General features: G+C 37.1%; 1 protein-coding gene across 5 annotated transcripts in view; it reads right to left on the bottom strand.

Annotated features, from left to right (window-relative positions):
* The window catches only part of LOC131670699 (nucleolysin TIAR), a 199,377-nt gene that overhangs the window by 27,768 nt on the left and 151,347 nt on the right, over positions 1-20,262 (bottom strand). For all 5 annotated transcript variants that reach the window (XM_058946521.1, XM_058946522.1, XM_058946519.1 and 2 more), the window contains one exon: positions 16,905-17,007. In XM_058946521.1, coding sequence (XP_058802504.1) covers positions 16,905-17,007 — 103 coding nt within the window. The remainder of the gene's footprint in view (positions 1-16,904; positions 17,008-20,262) is intronic.

Here is a 20,262-nt window from a genome sequence, read left to right as displayed (position 1 = left end):
ATTAATTTGTGACAATACCGTTAGTATAAAATAATAGTTAATAATCGAAAATACTGTTTTCTTCTACTTCAATGAATAATTATTTCACGTCTCATTTCATTATATATTCTCAATGCAATTTCCACGGAATTATAACAATTTCATGCAAAGCTGAGGCAGATAGAAAATGGAACTTTGGCCGCTGGTCCAGCAGTCCGATCGACCGTTCTCTTTCTCTCCCTCCTCTGCGAAAAATCTTTCTACCCCTTTATGCGCGACACATGCAAATGCACTGCCCGGTTAATGGACCGATAAAGCGGCCCATATTCTGTGGTTCGAATTAGGTGGTCAACGGAAAAATTGCTAAAGAAATATATAATTTCCTCTATATATATATAGAGAAAAATTGGAAATTATTTTCACTTTCAAATGATCTTTTATTTTAGATACTATATAATTACATGTAATCAAATACACGACATATACTTCAAGTATTGGTCAGTTGAATAATAATGATCATCCACGAAAAAGGAAAAAAGAAGGATGAGATATATGCATAATAAAAAATAATGAGCATGGCCGAGAATAAAAGCGCGAAACCATTACCGCATTCATAATCATCGCTGCGGCCGGACATCGAGCTTTGCCAGGTTCCGATCGTTACGAGCCAATACCTTCCGGCGATTTGGGGAGAGGATAGAGAAAGCTTGGAAGATTTTCTTTTTTCTGCAATCCCCCACTTTATGACCGATCGCACGCTTTTATCGGCTGGCATAATATGGTCTCGCGCTCGAAAATGGATTTAAACGAGCCTGGAGTATCTTAAAGGATATCGATTTGAGCTGCGCTCGTAGGCTTTTCGATACGAGATTAGATCGAGGATCAAGTATTGGAAGTATTGGCTTCTTATTGTGTTACTTAAACGATTTTGCGCTGGAGTTTTAACAGGAGTGAACTGATTTTTTTCTGAATAATTGTTTTGATAATGTTACTCATTTATCATTTGAACTTAGATTTATATGAAATGAATAAATAATATATTCATTGTTAACATTTCTTTTCTGTTACTTCAAGATTATTTTATAGATCTAGTGTTTTTCGAAAAAACCCTGAAAAGTAAAACAGTTCTTAAATGGTATGTAAAATCCAACTCTATATCCGTGACAAAACTACCTCACGAGAAGAGTATAACCACCTCGTAATATTTGAGAGATAAGGCGAATAGCAAAAAAAGAAAAAGAAAAAGAAATAACACTTATCCTAGGCGCGCGGGAAAGCTTTCTCGCAATTTCGTGGGACCGAATGGCTTCCTACTCCTCGACACGTTCGAAAGTGGGGACAAACGAGCATCGATTTGCCTGGAGAGGCGCCGAGACGAATTAAATGAGAAGCTAGCAGCTAGCGAATTGGGGAGAGACAGCTTTTTTGAAAAAAAATTCAATTGGATTGCCAGGCAGGACGCTCTTTTGCGGATTCTCGATGATTCGTTTTCTGATTTATCGGTGACGAACTGAATGCTCTCTGGATAGATCGTATCGATTGCTGAGATTGAACCGCCACACGATATTTTCAATTAAAGCTGCTAATTTTATATTAATAATGACGCAAAATACAAATTACAACGATATAGTCATTCAATATGTCAATCTTGACTTTCAGGAATCAAAGAAACATAAAGGAAAATTCGATCACGTACAACCACATCTGTATCCATGCAGTGAAAAAAGCTCAGGGTATATAGTGAGCCATTTGAAAATTCCAGAAGGACGTAGTCTTTATAGCGAGCGATTTGTATAATCGCGCAAGTTTTCGGCTCACTCGTGCGCGCGGCACTGTGCCGCCGGAACTTCCGGTCAACTTTCAGCGAGTGTGAGAGAGGGAGAATCAAATTCCCCCGTGCGAGTGAGCTTGATCGTCCCTAATTTTCACGCCAGCGACCGTTGCGCCCTCCCCTCGTTTCTCTTTTTTTTGTAAGCCAGAGGACGTGGTGCTCTAAATTCCCTCTTTTTTACTCCAACGGATCGCTTTCCGATAGTGAAACTAGTTTGATCGCGCCGCGCCTTTTTTCGCGCACGGGCGAAGAGCCGAGTTATGGATCAAGATTTAGAGAACTTCTTTTAATCGTTGATATATGATTATGTATTCTTAACATCATTTTATGATCTCCGAAAGGAGAATGACAGCTTGAAATAAGATAGATACCAAGTGCACGATTTTGATTGATCTAACTTTAATAAGAAATTGAATGGTATTTCGGTTCATATAAATACTGAAGCTTTCAAAAATGTCTCATGATAATATCTAGTTTTTTAATTACATTTGACGTCGTAAAACAGTTACCACGTGACCTACTTGAATAAGAATAGAATAACCATATTATGTCTTTGTCCAAGCGGCATTGATGTATTAAAAAATCAAAATATCGGTGAACAAAATACTCAGACGCACGTACATATATCGTATCTAAAATAAAATCAGAAGAAACAATCTCATCGCTGAAAGTTGATTCAAAAATGCAAAAAAACTCTCTGCAGTAGCGATTCCATCGCAAAAAATAGTACGTCCCTAATCGAAATCTCAGATATACCCTAGGGGGCCAAGTACAGCGCCGCAAGATGGTATCGGCCGAAAAAATTTGATTACTCCCGCAGGCACATCTTCGTCGTCGTCGGGCGCTGCGAATTCATTCACCGGAAAATACGCTAATCGAGCGCGTTTTTAATAGCCGCTCGTTACCCGTTGCCAATTGGCGAAGATCATTTTTGGGATTCTGGAGCCGAGCCAGCACCATATTTCCACGCCGAGCGAGAAATGATGTTTCGCGGCACGCCCAACTGAAGCAGAGGGAGGCTTATATTCATTATTCAAGCTGCGATATTAAATTCTCGCGAGATTTCTGCCACGCTATCTTTTTCTCTCCTTTTTTGAAGAGGTAGTTAAATGACGCGCCTGCTTACTTTATATATTTGTTATGGTCAGGTAGGTCGCTTGGTTAATTAAATATTTAGCGAACTGTATTACTAGAAACAAAGTGGAATTGCTCGCTAATTCTTTGCTCTTCCGTGAACCACTTCACGTACGAGTGAACATATTCTTCATAATAATGACAACGTTTATATTCAGATTGAAGTGCAAGTGAAAAAACTGAAGCTTTCATAAGAGTACATGTGGATGGAAGATGCTTCAAAACAATATCGTTTACCTTTATCTTCTCTTCTCGAAAGAATTTTAAAAATAAAAAAAAAAACTTCGAAAAACGATATTCAAAGCTCTTTTAAATGAGAATAATATTACAGTAAACTGCAGGTACAGCTCCAAAGTTTCTCTGTCTTTGTGATCAGGACAAAAAAGCCTCGCAACCCTTTAAAAACGAAAATGTATATTTTTACCCTCAATGATGTATCGTATTTCATTCGTTTGGCAAAATCTCCACCGGAGGCAAATACATTATTTCGTTTTCATTGATGGGCTCGAAAATGATGAAACACCGAAGAAAGATAGAGATTGACATAAATAATTGAGTATAATATCCATAAAAACTGTAAAATCAATATGCCATATTTATCAATACGTATTTCATTTCGATATGATCCATACGCAACAGCAGTAGCCTTCGTACAATTATGCGAGTAAAAGCCGTCAGAGTCCATCATGGATTAAACTGGCTCTCGTTATCTTAGCGCCCGGGCAAATAAGCAATATCTCAATTTACAAACGGACTCGCGAAGCGCGGGCGCACGCCGACAAAGCAATTCAATTATGCAATCGGACATGCAAACAAGCTCTCGCGCGAACGCTCAGCGGCAATCAGCAAATCGCTTTAATCCTCCTACTCCTCCTCCTCCGATCATCTGTAATTAGTGCGCCTATTTAATTAATTAACCATTATCGCTCGTTGAGCCGTCAATGCTCTTAATTGGGCCAACTGACAAGTTTTTAATTCTTCTTTTTCGTATCTTTTGACATGCTCTGGCATGATTATATGAGAACACTTGACTATTTACCTTTTTTATCTAAATGGTTAAAGACAACTCAAAGATTCACTAGATAGTCGCTGACGTCTTTTACTTGAATATTATTTTTAAATGAAATTTATTTAGAAAAGGATACGGATATCTCTTGTTGAAAATAAGCTCCAGTTCGAGAATTTGATGAGAAGAAACAATATTATATCATTATGTACTTTAATATGGAAAAAGATTCCGTGGAGTTTCAAAATAGCTATCTCAAAACCAAAATGAAAAGTCGCACCGAAGGTTGAAAAACTCGTCAACTAGCTTTACCAGAGAAAACAGGAAAAAAGCAAAGTAGAATGATGAAAAAAAGAGCGAGCAGCAGTAAACCTTTCTGAGTGTAGGTCCAAAGGTTGGTAGCTATGCGGGATGCGATGAAGAGAGGGGAGAAAGTGAAGCTTCGAAGACGCGGAGAATCTTGAGGGATTACGCTTGCGGGCTCGAGCTGATAATAACGGCAAAATGAAAGTCGCCGGGGGGCGCGAACGAGGATGGACGCGGATGACTCGCCATTTTCACATTTCCACTGGGACATGCTGCTGCCGGGGATTTCTCGTTTACTGTGTGCGCACAGGAGAGTACGAGAGAGGGAGAGAGAGAGAGAGAGAGAGAGATGAATGAGTCGACGACGTGTAGATTGCGAATGAGAATGTTGTTGTTTATAGTGAACTTTCTAACGTCTCTGTTACTGAAATTCCTTATAACCAACTGCATTACTATTATCATTGCAAAAGTAACAATTTCATAAAGACGACGAATGGTACACAGCAAAAGTGACCTCGCGTGCATAACGTACGTGCAACGTCAACGTTGTTTTGATCAAATTAAACTGCTTTTTTTTTTAAATTTCCCAAGAGACAACGTGAAAAAAAACTTTGAAAATTTATGTTTTTACGTTGGTTGCACAGAATTCTAGTTTATATTCATGAGAATGAAAATGTTAACTAGTTTTTTTGTTGTTTTACTTTCTAGGCCCGGTAAAGCTTCTCAAGGCGCCTATTATTTTATAATGCAAAAAAAGTTTCGTAAATTTTCATCGTAAGCATGTATAGTAATGAAATATTTACTAAAGTTGATTGTTCTTTGCATCTGAAACACCAAATATGCAACATAGCAGCTTGGTTTGAGGTTTGACAAATAGGTGAGTAATAAGGGAAAAAAAGGTCAAATTCAAACTTAGAGATAATATTCTATAGGAATGAAGAATATGAGTGAGAAGAAGAAGCGAGTTAATGTTCCGTATCAGCAGGACCATTCGAGACCATTGTGCATTTATCATGAAAACCGCGGCAAAGGGTGTCGGGGACCAGGCTTAAAATTTAAACGGCGACGCTATTCCGTATAACCTCACCTCCCTTTTTTGGATTATCTCGAGCGCGCTCGCTTGCATAATCTTCGCTAATTGTCGACGCTTTATCGTCTCTCATTCTTTCATAACGCACATTCGAATTAATAATCTTTAAGTTTGGACTTTTCAACCTTCTAAAAGCTTTTCTACTTTATTGCATACTGTTTTGCATGACAATTTACATTTACAAGAGAAAAGATTTTCAACTTTACAATGTAATAGCGCTTATCTTTACAGAAGTACAGTCCATGAAACATTGTTCATGGTAGTTTCTTCTCTATAGGTATATAAATGCATTAAGATTAATTACAAAAGTAGTTTACAGGCAAAATCTTTACAGAACTAGGGCTGTACTCCAGAATAGTTCAGAAAGTCTATATCTTTTATTCTTGCATGAGGGTTTATAATTACTATGAAATTTCAAGTTAGTATAAGAATTATTCTCATAATTCATTCATATAACATTATAATTATTAACAATTATTAATAAACATAATCAATTTCCTCAGTAGTTATATAGATAATTTATATGGCCACATGTTTGTTTACAATAAAGAAAATTTTCAAAATATGGTAAAAGTAAAATTAATAATTATTTAACAATGATTTTCACTAAAATATATAGAATACTAATAGAATATAGAATTTCTCAAATTAAAATACTAGATTCACAAGTAATTTTAATAGAACGTTGGGAAAGTTGTTGATGGCTAGCCCATCTTCCTAAAAAAGAAAAAATTCAAAGTTCCTAAAAAAAATTAATGAGAATAATAAAGACTTTTCTATTCCCAAAGTAAGATAAGCCATGAGAGAGCAGGCGGGGGGGAAGCAAGTCGACAAAGCGATCCATGCCTCGGTCATTAAATTACTTTCGCGTGCCTCACGGCGATCGGGGCCCGTTATATATCGCGGTCATGCGCAGTTTTCCTTGCGGGTGCCTGAACTTTCCCTTTGCGTGCACGATCAAACGCACCGTGTTGCCAGACCAGAGGGAAAGAGAGACAAATGCAATGAGCCAAGCACAAAGAGCCGCGAGGCACACAAGCTGAAAGAACAGCATACGCACGCGTCCAGTCCGCGTACTGGTCATTGATCAGTTTGATTATGGTTTGCATGATACAAAAGACCTTGTTACTTTTTTTTTTACTTTTGTCGTCGCAAAAATGGTGGCCGGGGCAACGGTTTATCTCTCCTCACATAGAGCCGCTCTTGTTGGTTCTTTGGGATACATGTTATGCGGGGTATGATGATCGATGACTTTCTTGTCTTTACCATTAAATTTTAGAGATTATTTATACTCTACGACTTGTTTTTGAAGTTAACGCAGTATTTGAAAGGTGCCAATTTTTTTTACGTATTTACTGAATCGCACGAGAATTAATAAAACTATGTCACAAACCTTTATATTTCAATTGAATCTTTTCTTGAAATGAAAACATCATTTAACGAGATTTCCAATTTTTGTTTGTTATCTTTTGATATGAGAATTTCAAGCACGATCTCATTCAGCTGTTACAGAATTGTAGCCAGTCCACTAAAGATTGCATGGAAAACTTTTTTGCACCCCATTGAATGTGCGATAGCTAACGAAGTTAGCCCAATAGCAACATAACTATTTTTTTCTTCATAATTCATAGATTGTGTATACAAAAAATACAGACGGCGTTCGAGGATAAAAAAGGAACGAAGAAACCCGAACAAGGGAACGAGAAACAGAGAGAAAGCCGGCTCTGGCTCTGTCTGTCTCTCTCTCTCTCTCTCTGTCTCTCACGCTGCTGCTAGCGAATGAAATGTCAACAGCGGCCGAGCGTGCGCGTGTGTCGCTTAGACAGGCCGAAAAAGCCCTTTGGCAGTTGTTGCTCGTTCGATGGGCGCCACTTTTGATTGGCTGCCCGTATCACAACAGCCCTCAGGCTTTTTTTACGTTTGCTCTCGCTCGTTCTTTCCCCTTATGCATATCATAATATTTCAATTCCTACTCTCTCTCTCTCTCTGTCTCTCTTTCTCTTTATGCGAGTTTTAGAGTTTTCGGTTACGCTGCTTCTGCCTTTCTTTCCTTTTTGTAAGCACCGTTGGCTTCATAATTGAAATGCGATATTCACCGATATGCTTCTGGCATTGAATTTCTAGGCGATAAGGGTTGAAGTTGATTTTTATTTTTACATAGGCTTGATATACTTCATCTGCTATGGGAAGAAGAATACGTTTGTTAAGCGAAAGAAAAATCAATCACAGTTGGGTTATTAGTTTCCTTGAAGCTGAACGAGCGACAAAATCATTGTAATTTTTAATTTACCCAATTTTTGCAACAAAACATAGAGTCCGCATGTTCAAATGTTATTTCATCACTGATTTTATCCGCTGGAAAAAATACCACGAATATGTTAAAAATTATCGATCGATATATACTGTTACTTAGTGGGAGTAACTTTTCTGGGAAGACATGTCATTACTGTAAAATATCAAAGACCCGCAAGTACAAGACGTAGAACCGTAGCTTCAGTATATATAACGAAGAAGTATTACGCGTTACTCTGAGAAATTTCGCGTTGAGTACAAAATTTACATAGCTAATTTGCGAATCTACATCACAATGCGCAACGTCTACGATCACAGAGGCAGAAATATAACACACATACACACACTAATTTTTTCTCTGAAATCAGAAAATTTCCGCAAAACATAAGCCTCTCTTAGGCTTTAAAAAACTCAAAACAGGAAATTAATAACCTTTAAGGAAGGTTCGAAAGTCTATACATATATTTTAGTATGCTAACGTTTGCTTTGAGCATTCCTCTTTCATGTCAGTTCAATACTTGCAGATTTTTGTCGTAGATACTGTATGTATTTTCGTCAACCCCTTTGTACGTTACAAAGACACGCGCATATATTCATCGCTCAATTTATGAAGCCGGACTAACATGAAATTTTCAATTCCTCTCCTCTCTCTCTCTCTCTCTCCCTCTATTTCTATATGTATTTATTGGATCGAATTTTAGAAACAATTTTTCACAAAGAACTAAAAGTTGTATTTTCATTTGTACTATGAAATAAAAATCCACCGCACAATAGATTCGTCGAGTATAGCACACACGTATAACCGACTTTGCGTCCAACTTTATAGAGTGTGTAAAGTGGGCATCACGATAAGCGCGCCAACGGTCAGCTGACATGAAGATAAAAGCTAAGGCGAAGGAAAAAGGAAAAAAAAAACGAGAAAAAGAGATGGGGAGCAAGAAAAAAACCGAACTGTAGAGATCAGAAGAAAAGAACTAGACTCGCCATTCTTATCGAACTTTGCAATCTTCATACCGACGATTCTTATCAGAGCATGAACGGCAAAGATCTACCTTGTTCAAAGATTTGCAAGTTTTTACTTTTCATAAGTTGAACTGAGTTTAAAATGATAGCAATTAGTTGCGAATCACGAACATTGAGAAAAGATTTATTTATTTTTCTAGTAGTTTTAATTGTTCAAAGAAATTTGTTCAGAAGCACCTTTACTGTATCAACTTCCAAGACATTAAAAAAATATATTACCTGGAAAATACGGGACAGGTTTGTGATATAAATAGCCCGGAATTAAATTCGACAGTTAATCTTACATCAATTTATTCTCGCATCGTAGAAAACAGATCAAACTTCTAGCAACTCATCTTCTCTCTCGTCAATATTGAAACGATTGGAGTTCTCGCTTGCCGTCGTCACCTCATTAAAAGCGCGCCGCTCCTAACTCAAACACAGACAAATATCAGCTATTTATAATCTAAGAGCAGCCGATAGACAGCGTGAAGTCAAGCTGCGATTCAAAAGCTAAAGTTGGGCGATGGGTCCTGGCTTCGCTGTATCCCACAAGAGAATGAAATGAAATGCTTCCGATCGGTATATAATTATAGGTATTTTCATGTGGCTTTGCCAAAGACTACCAGAATACCGACAGGTACTCTTTCCCACTTTCCCAAAAGAAACTTGCGGTCAAGCTTAGCAGTTTGATAATTTAAGCTACTTACTGGATTGAGACTTAAAATTCTTCGGTAAAGACGAACTTTTGATTAAATTTGACCATAAGCTGTCGAAATCCGTAATATTTTACTTGCTGTAGTTTTTATATTTAACCGAAGAGTCAACGTCAAAATTGTATTTCTCATTGCGTTAATAGTAGTAGCATATTATTGAAAGTATTCAAAGATCTACTATTTATCGACTGATTAATCTATTCAACGTTGCAATAAATAAGGATAATGTTAGCCAACTCACAAAAGGAGAAGTAAACGTGAAATCGTTCGTACAACCGAATCAATAAACTAGCCGTCGAAGCGACAATGAAAATTTATCAGTCGCTCGGTCGGCACTTCGCGTACACTTCGCAGTCTATACGAGGGCGTACTTCCATGTCTTTCTCTCTCTCTCTCTCTCTCTCTTTCACTATCTCTCTCTCACTTCACCCTCCCCGTCTCTTTACCGTCGTACTTCACGTTATACGTACGTGCAAAGCCGACCATGAAGTTGTCCGTTGCTGTGGTAAAATCAGCGCGCGTCGTCCGCGCGACTCTATCAACCTACGGCTCGCGTATAATCGTTATTTCGGGATCCTTTCGCCGCTCCTCTGGGGAATTCATTGCCTCGCCTCGAATTTCGTACAACCAAAGCTACGATCCCGGCTCCTCCATAATTGATGACTGCTGAGTTTGTACACGCCTGCGTGTGGCGTTTGATGTTATATCAACCCCATCCTACTTCCTCCGAATTTCACCAATTGCCTCGCACATGGAGCAAAGCAGTATTATTCTCATGTGCGATTCATATGCTACGTTTCTATTTGCTTTTTTATTTTAGTGTTCATCAGCATAAATATGTGCTTGATAAACTATTGAATGTTAACAAATGGTTTGCTTTCTTTAATAAAAAATATTTTGCATACTTTTTTACTACCATTATTCGCAAATATAATCTTTTAATTCTTTTAATGAATTTTCTCATTTTTATCTTTCAAAATTCAAGGGATGAGCTATGCGTAGGGCCATATAAAATTTCTACGTGGTAAAGCTTATCTAAAAATAACTCAGAAAATCAAGTTTTCCATAAAACAACCTGCTGAAAAAAATGATTCCCAGTAGAAAGCTTTCTCTCTATCTCTGTTTTTTTCTTTCTCTCTCATTCTCTAGAGCTCAGGGAACTGGAACAAAAGTTAGTTATCAAACACACGTAAATCGTCATAACACGAGTACAGCCTTGAAAAGACCATTCACATTTTCCCCAGCGGAGTGCACGTATAAAGCTAAATCTAGCATCTTAATCTCAAAAATGCTTCAGTTTATACGTGAATGTGTGTTTGTGTGGAAAGTCCATTTTAGCCGTACATAATTCAGGAAACAATTTTCAAAATGAAATCCAACGAATTTGGCACGTAAGCCAAACGCGCGTGGCGCTCTTTCTCTCACACCAGGAGGGTGAAGATTGCCTCGTAACTCGCAACGGCACAGAACTAAAAGTAGTCATCAAGCTGCGAGCAAGTCTATGTCACGTAAACGCAGTTTCGTCTTCTCTCCTCGATCGAGTTGTGTCTGTGCGCGCATGCATTTTTTTTTTGTGGGTTTGATCGTTCGCTACCGAGAGCTGTATAAAGTTATATACGTTCCACGAGAAAAACGAGTGGTAGCTTGCGTATATGTTTAGAATTTTTTCGGTTTATGATTGGAAACTTCAGCATGGTTTATTTACTGTGATAAATTTTGAAAAAGTCGAACAAATTCAGAATAGTTGGAACAACACACATTCTTTTCTATAAAGTTTGATAACTTGAATTCAAGTTAGAGTAGTAAAAGTATTTTACGTAGCGAAATTCCGTTCCGTTTCAGCAATCTATAGCGTCGCTAATGAGGTTCACTCATTTTTGCATTCGTACCTGTGCATTGCACGGCCAAAGATAGACTTATCATCGAAATAGTTATAACAGCACTATAGTACCAATAAAATTTTGACTCCACAAAGGAAACGTATACCGATCTCAATTCTCAACAATGAATGATATATGAAGTAAAATCGTTGCAATCACAATTTTTCAGATGAAATTCGTGTGATGAAATTCACGTATCCCCAAATTTTCTCCCGTCCAAATGTGACATTTCGTTCCGTCAAACATCCGGCGTTGCATGCACATGTGCGTAGCCAAGCTACGAGGGATTTGGAAGAGCAACTTTCGGTATTAAGCCGGGTAATGGGAGCGCGTTGCCGTTTTACCATTTTTGCCCTCCTTCCCTTACAGGCACACCCATCGCGCCCAAGTTAACTAATTGTCGGGCTACGTAAAATATTGACCCAGTTGTCCGGAAACTTCGATGACTGTGCATATAGCGCGGAGGAAACGGGCCTCAGTCAAATTAAACGTCGTCATGTAGGCGCATTATATGTGCAAGTGCCATTCGAAAGCCTATTTTTATACTCCAATTTCAGTTTTTAGCTATTAACCGTTTTACTACTCACAAGTATGACGATTATACGGCACGAGAAACTAGTCCAAAGTGATTAAAGGTCATTATTGATTTTCGTGTGCGTATGTGTGCGCTTCGTGTGATTAAAATGTATTTATAGGAAAGGAAATGGTATCTTTTGATTTGCACGCTGCTTCCTTTTTTAATACAATTTCAACGTCTTATATTTTTTATCTCCCTCGCATTATTCAAGATGACGGCTCAGAAACATGTTTCCGATTTCTCTCGTTTCTCATTCGAATCGACTCATCCATTTTGCTGCCGGGCGCGACATCCCTATATCTTGAATTCAATAAAAAAAATTCAATTTCAAATATCCTTTGAATTAAAGTAAAAAAAAAGTTAGCAAATGATAAGATGACGATAAAAATAACTTCGAACAAGCTCACATGGAAGCTTCAGTAAGTTTATTTTTTCAAGTCACCTTTTTCTCTACTCATTTCTTCTTCTCTTTTTGGCTCTGGCTAAACGAAAAGGTCTCAACTACATAAGCCCGCATTTGACCGTAATTTTTTATTCGTAAGGGAGCGAATTTGACAGCCAAGCATAATCTCGAGAGAAAAACTATATAAGATCATCCCTCAAACGGCCGAGGAAAAACTGTATGCCGGCAACGAGAAAACTCAGCAGCGTTTTTTTGTTCTCTCTCTCACGCTCAGTGACCTGCTTTTTTTTCTCTATTTACATATATGCATACATGTATGTGTGTGCGTGCGTGCGTTGCGTGCACGCGTAGGATTGTGCACTGCTGGCGTTTCCCAAGTTTTTGGATCATACGTACATATAACTTTTTCATTTTATTTTCAGATTTCAACAAGAATTTTCAGTTTAAAATTCAAGTCGGAAGTTTTTTATTTTCTGTTAGGAATGCATAAATATTTGGAAAGAAACCGTTATTGTTAATAAATTGTTCTGATATAAAAGTACAGTGCTTCTTAATTTAGAAAGGTTGACTTCGGATTTCTTGAAATAAGAAAACTATTATTGAAAAGTAGAACAAATTAAAAAACTTTTTTTATTTTGACTTATTTCACAAGCAAAAATGTCATTCCGTTAAACGAATATAAATCTCAGTTTATTGCAAAACATTTAAAAAAATATAATTAGTTGACGCCCGGAAAAGAAAATAAAAGAAATATGTTTTTCTGTTGACAAGAAGATACGCGTGTAAATAGTTCGTCGAGTGCATTCGAGTGGGTAACGCGAATTTTCCACTTGGAGCAACGCATCAACACATAAAAATAAAAGCGGAAAGCCCAATTTATCGTCCGATTTTTCGAAGGATCCTCTTTCGCAGCAAGAAAAAAACAGTAGAAGCAGAAGCGTCTCCCTCTTTCTTTTGGAGAATCTATCCTCGAAGGAGAAGCGATAAAATACTAGGCTAAGGCGGAATATGACGCGAAGCCAAAAAGCCTTGGCGCGCGTGGCAGCAGCGGCGGCAGCGGTGGCAGCGGCGGGAATGAATTTTGCGAAAAGACTGCCAGCGAAGATACGACGACTACCACTACTAGCAGTAGTGGCCGAAGAAATAGAAAATACATACACATGTAGCCCCGATGATAAGTAGAATTTTATGATCAAGTTTGTGAGATGTAATCGAGTTCGAGGAAATCATTCGAATTATCGAAAATAAACATGCGTGCTAGTTTTGTCATGACTGAATACATGTGAGGAACAAGCAAATATATTGGGAAGTAAGAGTTGCTATTATTACTGCTTTTTGGCGCGCGATACTGAGATTTCACGAAAAAGGGCAATGATGATGATTTGGCAACGCTGATATTTGACGTACGATTTTAGGACTATAGATTTTTTTGGTTTTATGTTGTTTTATCATCAGCAAATGAACTACTTAAACATAATGATACAAATAATTCTTTTTGATAATGTCAAATGTTTCATTTAGAAAGACAATCGATGTCGTCTTTACTGTATGTCTCGAACTTTTGCTACACGATGTACAAGTAAGGTACTCCAGTTAGAGGGCGGGCAATAGCTTGATGTCAGAAAGAGCTTTTAAATTCGAAAAGTAATGTCACGGAGTTCTGTTGAAATCGCGTGGTCTAGTACTTTTCAGCGGATATTACTAAGTCAATAGATTCACTCGAAAACAGGTCCTTTCCAAAACTCAACATTCCAGAGTATACTTTTCAAAGTACATCTGACTTTACTTATATCTGCATCACTGGTAGTCCAAACAAATCGAACATCGTAGGGCTTGAGAAAATATATGAACCTTCTGGAGCTTTATCTTAGTTTTAGTACCGTAAAGCAATTGTGTAGTAATTTTCCTTGCATCGTGTGTATGTGTTGCGCTTAGGTAACCTGTTTTGAATTTCAAATTCATCACCTACGCCCGGGCATGAGAGTTTTCGCTGTCGAGAAAAGGTGAAAGTTACTTTTCTTTCTACTCTTTCGTTTTGATTGGGATTCTAGTCTCAAGGAGTATTCGCTCAAAATCTTCAAGTATAATATCGTGTATATTTTTTTTATTCAACTACGTACAGTTCACAATGAAAATGTCGTGAAACGAGAAAATTGTGTCCCCCAAAAATCTGCATATCGCCTAATGAAACGCGCTAAAACAATTACGTTATCAGGTAGCGGGTTCTGAAAATTCTTACTGGTTATACGAGCCACTTAAAATTCTGCCAGAGCGGCGATTAATTAGCTATCGCAGATGAAGTTTCTATTGAACTTGCCAAAAACTGGCAGCGCAATAAAGCGTCTTAATAAAATCTCGGACATTAATTAAAACGGCGCTGTGCAAGTGCGCGCGAGGTATAACTACTACGCGAGAGTTTTCGATCTTAAGTGGGTAAAATTGAAGGAGAAAAACGAGCGCTAAAGACGCGCTTGCACGAGAAAGAGAGAGTTGGCCTATGCAAATGTGGTAGCGTCGGGTGAGACTTTCCTTCGGTACTCGGTTTTTTCTTGACTTTTTGCGACCCTCTCGTACTAATTCGCGTTTGGCGTTTACGTTTTATACTGGACAACTTTGAGATTTCGGAATTAAAAATTCTAATTTCACGTTGCTTGCTTCTCCTTTTCTCAACTTTTTCGTACAAACTGTTGGCGACACGGCTAGATGCTAATTTTTTTCCAGGGAATAAGTGATTCCTACGGTCAAATTAATTTCGTTGAGGTTTTTTTTCTGTTGTTGTTGGTTAATGCTTGAGTTTTTAAATAGGTGCGAGAAAGAAAATTTACATTTCTAATTATAATCGGTTAATTTCAGTTTTTAAATTACTCATTACTTTCAACGAAAAATTATCGTTAAAAATGCACTCCAAGCAATGTAACTTGAAAATTATGGTTTTTTAAAAATCTTTATATACCGATGTTCTTATTCAATGAAAAGAGAGAGAGAGAGAGAGAGAGAGAGAGAGAGAGAGAGAGAGAGAAAGCGAGAGAGAGTGAGAGAGGGGGGAAAGGGGAGGGGAACGTACAAGTGAAAAAGTTTGGCTCTGCGACGAATACTCATTAAAGACTTTAGGAGTAGGTGGGAAGCGTGAATAAAATTAGTCTGTGGGGGTCAGCCGCTTATGATAATATAATAATACCTGAGCCATTCTTTTCTTCAAGCTCATTATGCGTTTAGTTGGCAACTTCAATTGGATTCGCTGGATAGCTTGCACTGAGTCTTGACGTCAAACGTCCGGATTTGCTATACTTAAATTGCCTGCTCTTTTTCGCTCTTTTTTTTCGTTGGGGGGCTACTTTATTCGTGCTTGTAATGCAACTGAGTTTTTCTCATATAGTTTTTGCGCTGTTGAGCTTTTTTGACCTTATTTTTAGTCACACAATTTCTTTTTTTCCGGCAAGCTCTTGAATACGGTATTAATTAAAGTGCAAATGGTTTTTAATTATGAGGCTTCACGCCTGATACACTATTTTCATAATTGTACTGGCTATTCACTAAAGCAATTAGTAATGAAATGCCTGTTATTTACTTTTCTCGAAATATCTAGTGTTGGGTTTATTGATGTATAACGTCAATTAAAACTCAGTTGAATTATCTTCTATGTAAAAATTCAGTCACACTATTTTTCATGATGAAAATTTGAACCTGGTCTGTTAAATTAAACATCAATTTAAGACGCAATGAACAGTATTTCTAAATAATAATTATATTGAATGAAAATCTATTTTATTGCAAAGTTAATTTTGATGGTGAAAAAATCTTTATCTAATTCAATTCTCCATTTTACTTTAACAACCTTCTTTCGGTGAAATAAAAGGTTTTACTCCGAATCTCACTTTGTGCACGCAAAGTTTGCAGATGAAAGGAAGAAAAAAAGAGTAAAAGAAAAGGTAAAATTGAAGATCCCCGTCGCGCGTCGTCGTTGGTCGTCTTCATAAATAACGGTGAACGACTTCGATCCGTAGGAGGACAGTCTCGAGGGTGCACGAAAAGTCGGGAGGGGTAAAATCTGGGCATGAATTTCCTGAGCTCTCTTTTAAATCTTTCCTTCCACCTACCCTACGCCTATGCCATATAATAACCGAGAGAAAGGGGGGAGAGAAAGAAGAATCTACGCCTCGTAAATAAATGGCTTGAATAACCTTTTCATACGCGCGGCTACTTTTTCTGTTTTTCCTTCTCCCTCTCTGTCTCTCTCTGTCTCTCTCTCTCTGTCTCTCTCTGTTTCTCTCTCATCTCCCTCTCTCTATCTCTCTGTCTCTCTTTCTCTTCTCTGTCTTAGCAGTCTTGAGCCATTTTTATCTACTCCTATAATTCACTGTTATAAAACGCTGATCTTGACTGACTAAATCCATTGCGCAGTTACTAATTCACCCGCGCATGAAGACCGAAGACTTGGTACTTTACTTCATTCCTATGCATTTTTCACACAACTACACTGATATTCTCGATTTGTCATGGAATTATCGATGTTGGTTTTGCAGAAAAAAGAAAAAATGAATACTTAAAAATCATGATAAATAATAAGGTAGACAGGTACATATCATAATCTCTACGAAACACAGCAAAAACAATAAAATTAAGGAGCGAGACATCGAGCGACACAACGAGAGGATTTAAGATAAGTAGAAGGAATTGGCTTGACTTACCTTCGGATTTGGGCGCCGGCGGCTTGCGGGTCGCCCAATTCGTTCGAATGCTTCTGCTACCGAGCCACTGGCCGTTCATCGCACCGATAGCGCTTTCCGCTTCCTGAGAAAATAAGGAAAGTGTAAAATTATAATTTGATTTTTAGAAATGAATAATGTTTTTACATGCACAGTGAAAAGTTTGACTATTTTTATGATATTACTTTTCTCATTCCTTACATTTTTTAAGTACTTAAAATAAGAATATAATCCATAAAATTACTGTGTGATGAGCTTTAAGGGATACAGCTATTTCAAAGGTAGGTTAGAATTTCATCCGAATTTTTACATCCGCTTCTTCATTTTTCTAAAGGCAATTGTTAAAAATAAATCACGAAGTTACGAAACATAATAGAAGATATTAAAGAGCAAATATTCGACTGTAGAATGAGAAAATACTCCTTGCAACTCTTTCTTCGTACATCGTTATACGACAATTTAAAAAGTCATCTCCCATATATTATAAATAACATAGAAAAGACTTTCTATTGTCACATACGTATATGAAGATATTACGAAACAAAAGTGATTTAAAGGCATGGAGCCCCTCTCTCACTCTCACTTTCTTCCGCGTGGGCATGGCCAAGCGAGTAATAGGAGATCGAATTGCGCGGAACATAAAACGGGCGGAGCGCAAGCTGGACGCGAAACGATCGGTTTCTCGGGCTGCTGCTGCTGGTCAGCGACGCGTAACTTTTCGGGGCTTCGCTGAGGACTTTCCTACATGATTAAGTATCGAGCGATTTTTCATTCTAGGCTTTTGGATTTTGTCTGCTTGATATTGAGATTCGTAGATAAATATATACGGATGAAGTGTAATGTTTTAACGAAAACTAAAGTATTTACATGATTATGTTTTATAAAATGACAGTATCGTCTGTTTATAAAAAGATAATAAAGAATCCCAATAATCAAATCACTTTATTATAAAGAAAAAGATCGTCTTGCTGTAATAGAACGTTTTTGCAGTGTAAAAATAGTGATAAGCTTTACAATTTCTTTCAAAGTTTATGGCGTATTAATTTTGATATCGTCAAAATACTGCCAAAAAAAAGTTGAAGACGTACATAAAAAATAAATTAGCTTTTCTGAGCACAAGTATCCATTATTCCAGGATCACTCCCATTCTATTGTATAGGGTCGTACGTTTGCGCTCAATTATCGTAGGGGATAAGAGATAAATAATGGGATTCGCCTCGAGTATTCATTGGAAAAAGCCCGCACAACAATGGGACATTACTAATAGAAAAATATACGAAGTCATGGAGATGACACTAACGAGAGCAGAAAATTTCTTGCGAAAATAAAGGACACCAAGTCCAACCGAGAGAAGAAGAAAGGTCGAGAAGAGAAAAAAGCACCAAAAGGAACGAAACAATGAGTATACCATATGGCGGGAAAATAAAGAAAATGTCAAATTAATGAGATTCGAGTGCGGAAAATACAAAACGATATTCCAAAAGGCTTCAGTCATATTTAATAAAAATATTTTCAGTCATTTGGAAATTTCAATCATATACATGAAGTAGAAACAATAAAAATTCCATATGCCCAAAACTATCTGAAGTTACGATCTAAAAAGTATGTACGATTTTCCTATATTCATTGAAGTAAAAGAACACGTTTTGTAATAATTAATTTGGCGGTGCAAACGAGTTCACCAAAAGCTCGATAACAAAAACAAAAGTAGCTTCAAGAAAAGAATAATAGCTACGATAGTGAAAAAAAGGCGGTTTTGCTGTTCAGCTTGAGGGTTTTTGAAATGAAATCGGAGGAAGAAAGGGAGGAAGGAATCCGAGAAGCCTACGTCCCACAATTCGCGTTATTTGCGCCGATTTTTATACGAACCTCGTTTGTCCGAAGAATTTATATATGGTTTGAAATTTTGTTTTATTCCTTCTTGATATTACTAATCATTTGTTTATTCGAACAATGCTTGCGTGTTCGAAGTTAATTTTCCAATTGATTTGATGAGCTATGAACGTAAAATAGGGGAAAAAATATAGCTTCTACGATAGAATTATTGGTAATTAGATTTTGATGTGAATAGGTACAGATGAAAAAACGATGTATTGATTATTTAATTAAAGAAAATAAGATTGAATCTGCAAGAACAACATGTTTCTACAGTTTATTTTAGATTATGATTAGTTTATAAAATAATTTATCATTGAAAAAAAGAAAAACGATACAAGCAAACAAAAGACACTTGAGAAAGTAGCTCATCACCACGAAAAATGTTCAAATCAAGTTTCTGGCAACTATAAAACTCGAAAAAGACACGTTTTTTCACAGATACAACATGTATGGGTGTTTCTGTCTCCAGGGTAACTCGGTTAAATAAAAAAAACAAATAAACAATGACAAAACTTCCATCGAATATATAACAGAGTAGCAAAAGTACCCACTATTCCGTTGGATTTTTCTAATCCTTAGAGGTGTGGGTGCGTGATCGAGTGTACGATCATTTATTCGTCGATTCTCTCTCTCCTACTACTACTTCCCGCGGGATCCCAGTCTCTCTTGCTCGCTTAGGTAACGAGCGTCTATAGTCGCGATCAGCTAGACGAGCAAAAAATTGCTATTACGAGAGGAAAAGTGTCCGTCGTTTACAGGCTCGGCCACCACTACCGTGCCAACCATCTACCCTTATTGACTGCACGCTTCTCGTCTTCTTTTCCCTTCTATCTTACTTATTATATACCTTCAGCTTACTCCCTTATCGCCTTACTCTTTTGATCTTTGCTTTTTTCTTTCTCTTACGTGCCTTTCAAATGGTCTTGCTTTATCTCGTGTTCGAAAACTGTCTTCGTCTAGACTTTTTTTAACTTTTTCTTTTAGACAAAGCTATTAACTAGAACAATACGCAAAAAAAACAACTATTGATGTTTTATTAACTGAATAATAAATATTGAAAAAAGTAAATTTTTTTGATCAAAAAGCCTATAAAATGCCTCTGCGAAAAATGGCGGTACGATATCCTAGACCCCTCATTTTAAAGAGAAGCATTATAACTTTCAGTTTGCCTGAGTTTTTAAAAGATCTGATCTTTTCCGAACAAAAATAAATATAATTAAAAAGAAAATAATGAAATTGTTTACTTTCATTTTTTAAACATAAAAAAGCGATATTTCATAAGTTTTTATGTTTTTTTATAAGTTAATATTAAACAAAAAAACATTAATATGGATTCAAATCCGAATTCTCCAAGTCAAAATATATAAAAACCGATGCCTTGGTTTACGTTTTGCTGAAAGTTTTGATTTTTCTAACGATTTGGAAACAAATAAATCATACAAATTTGTCGTTTTTCTAGTTT

This window comes from Phymastichus coffea, unplaced genomic scaffold, assembly GCF_024137745.1.
Source record: "Phymastichus coffea isolate CEN01 unplaced genomic scaffold, Cenicafe_Pcof_1.1 PCOF00114, whole genome shotgun sequence".
Lineage (NCBI taxonomy): Eukaryota > Metazoa > Arthropoda > Insecta > Hymenoptera > Eulophidae > Phymastichus > Phymastichus coffea.
The sequence above is the reverse complement of the archived record's forward strand: the minus strand, read 5'-3'. Positions and strand labels throughout refer to the sequence as shown.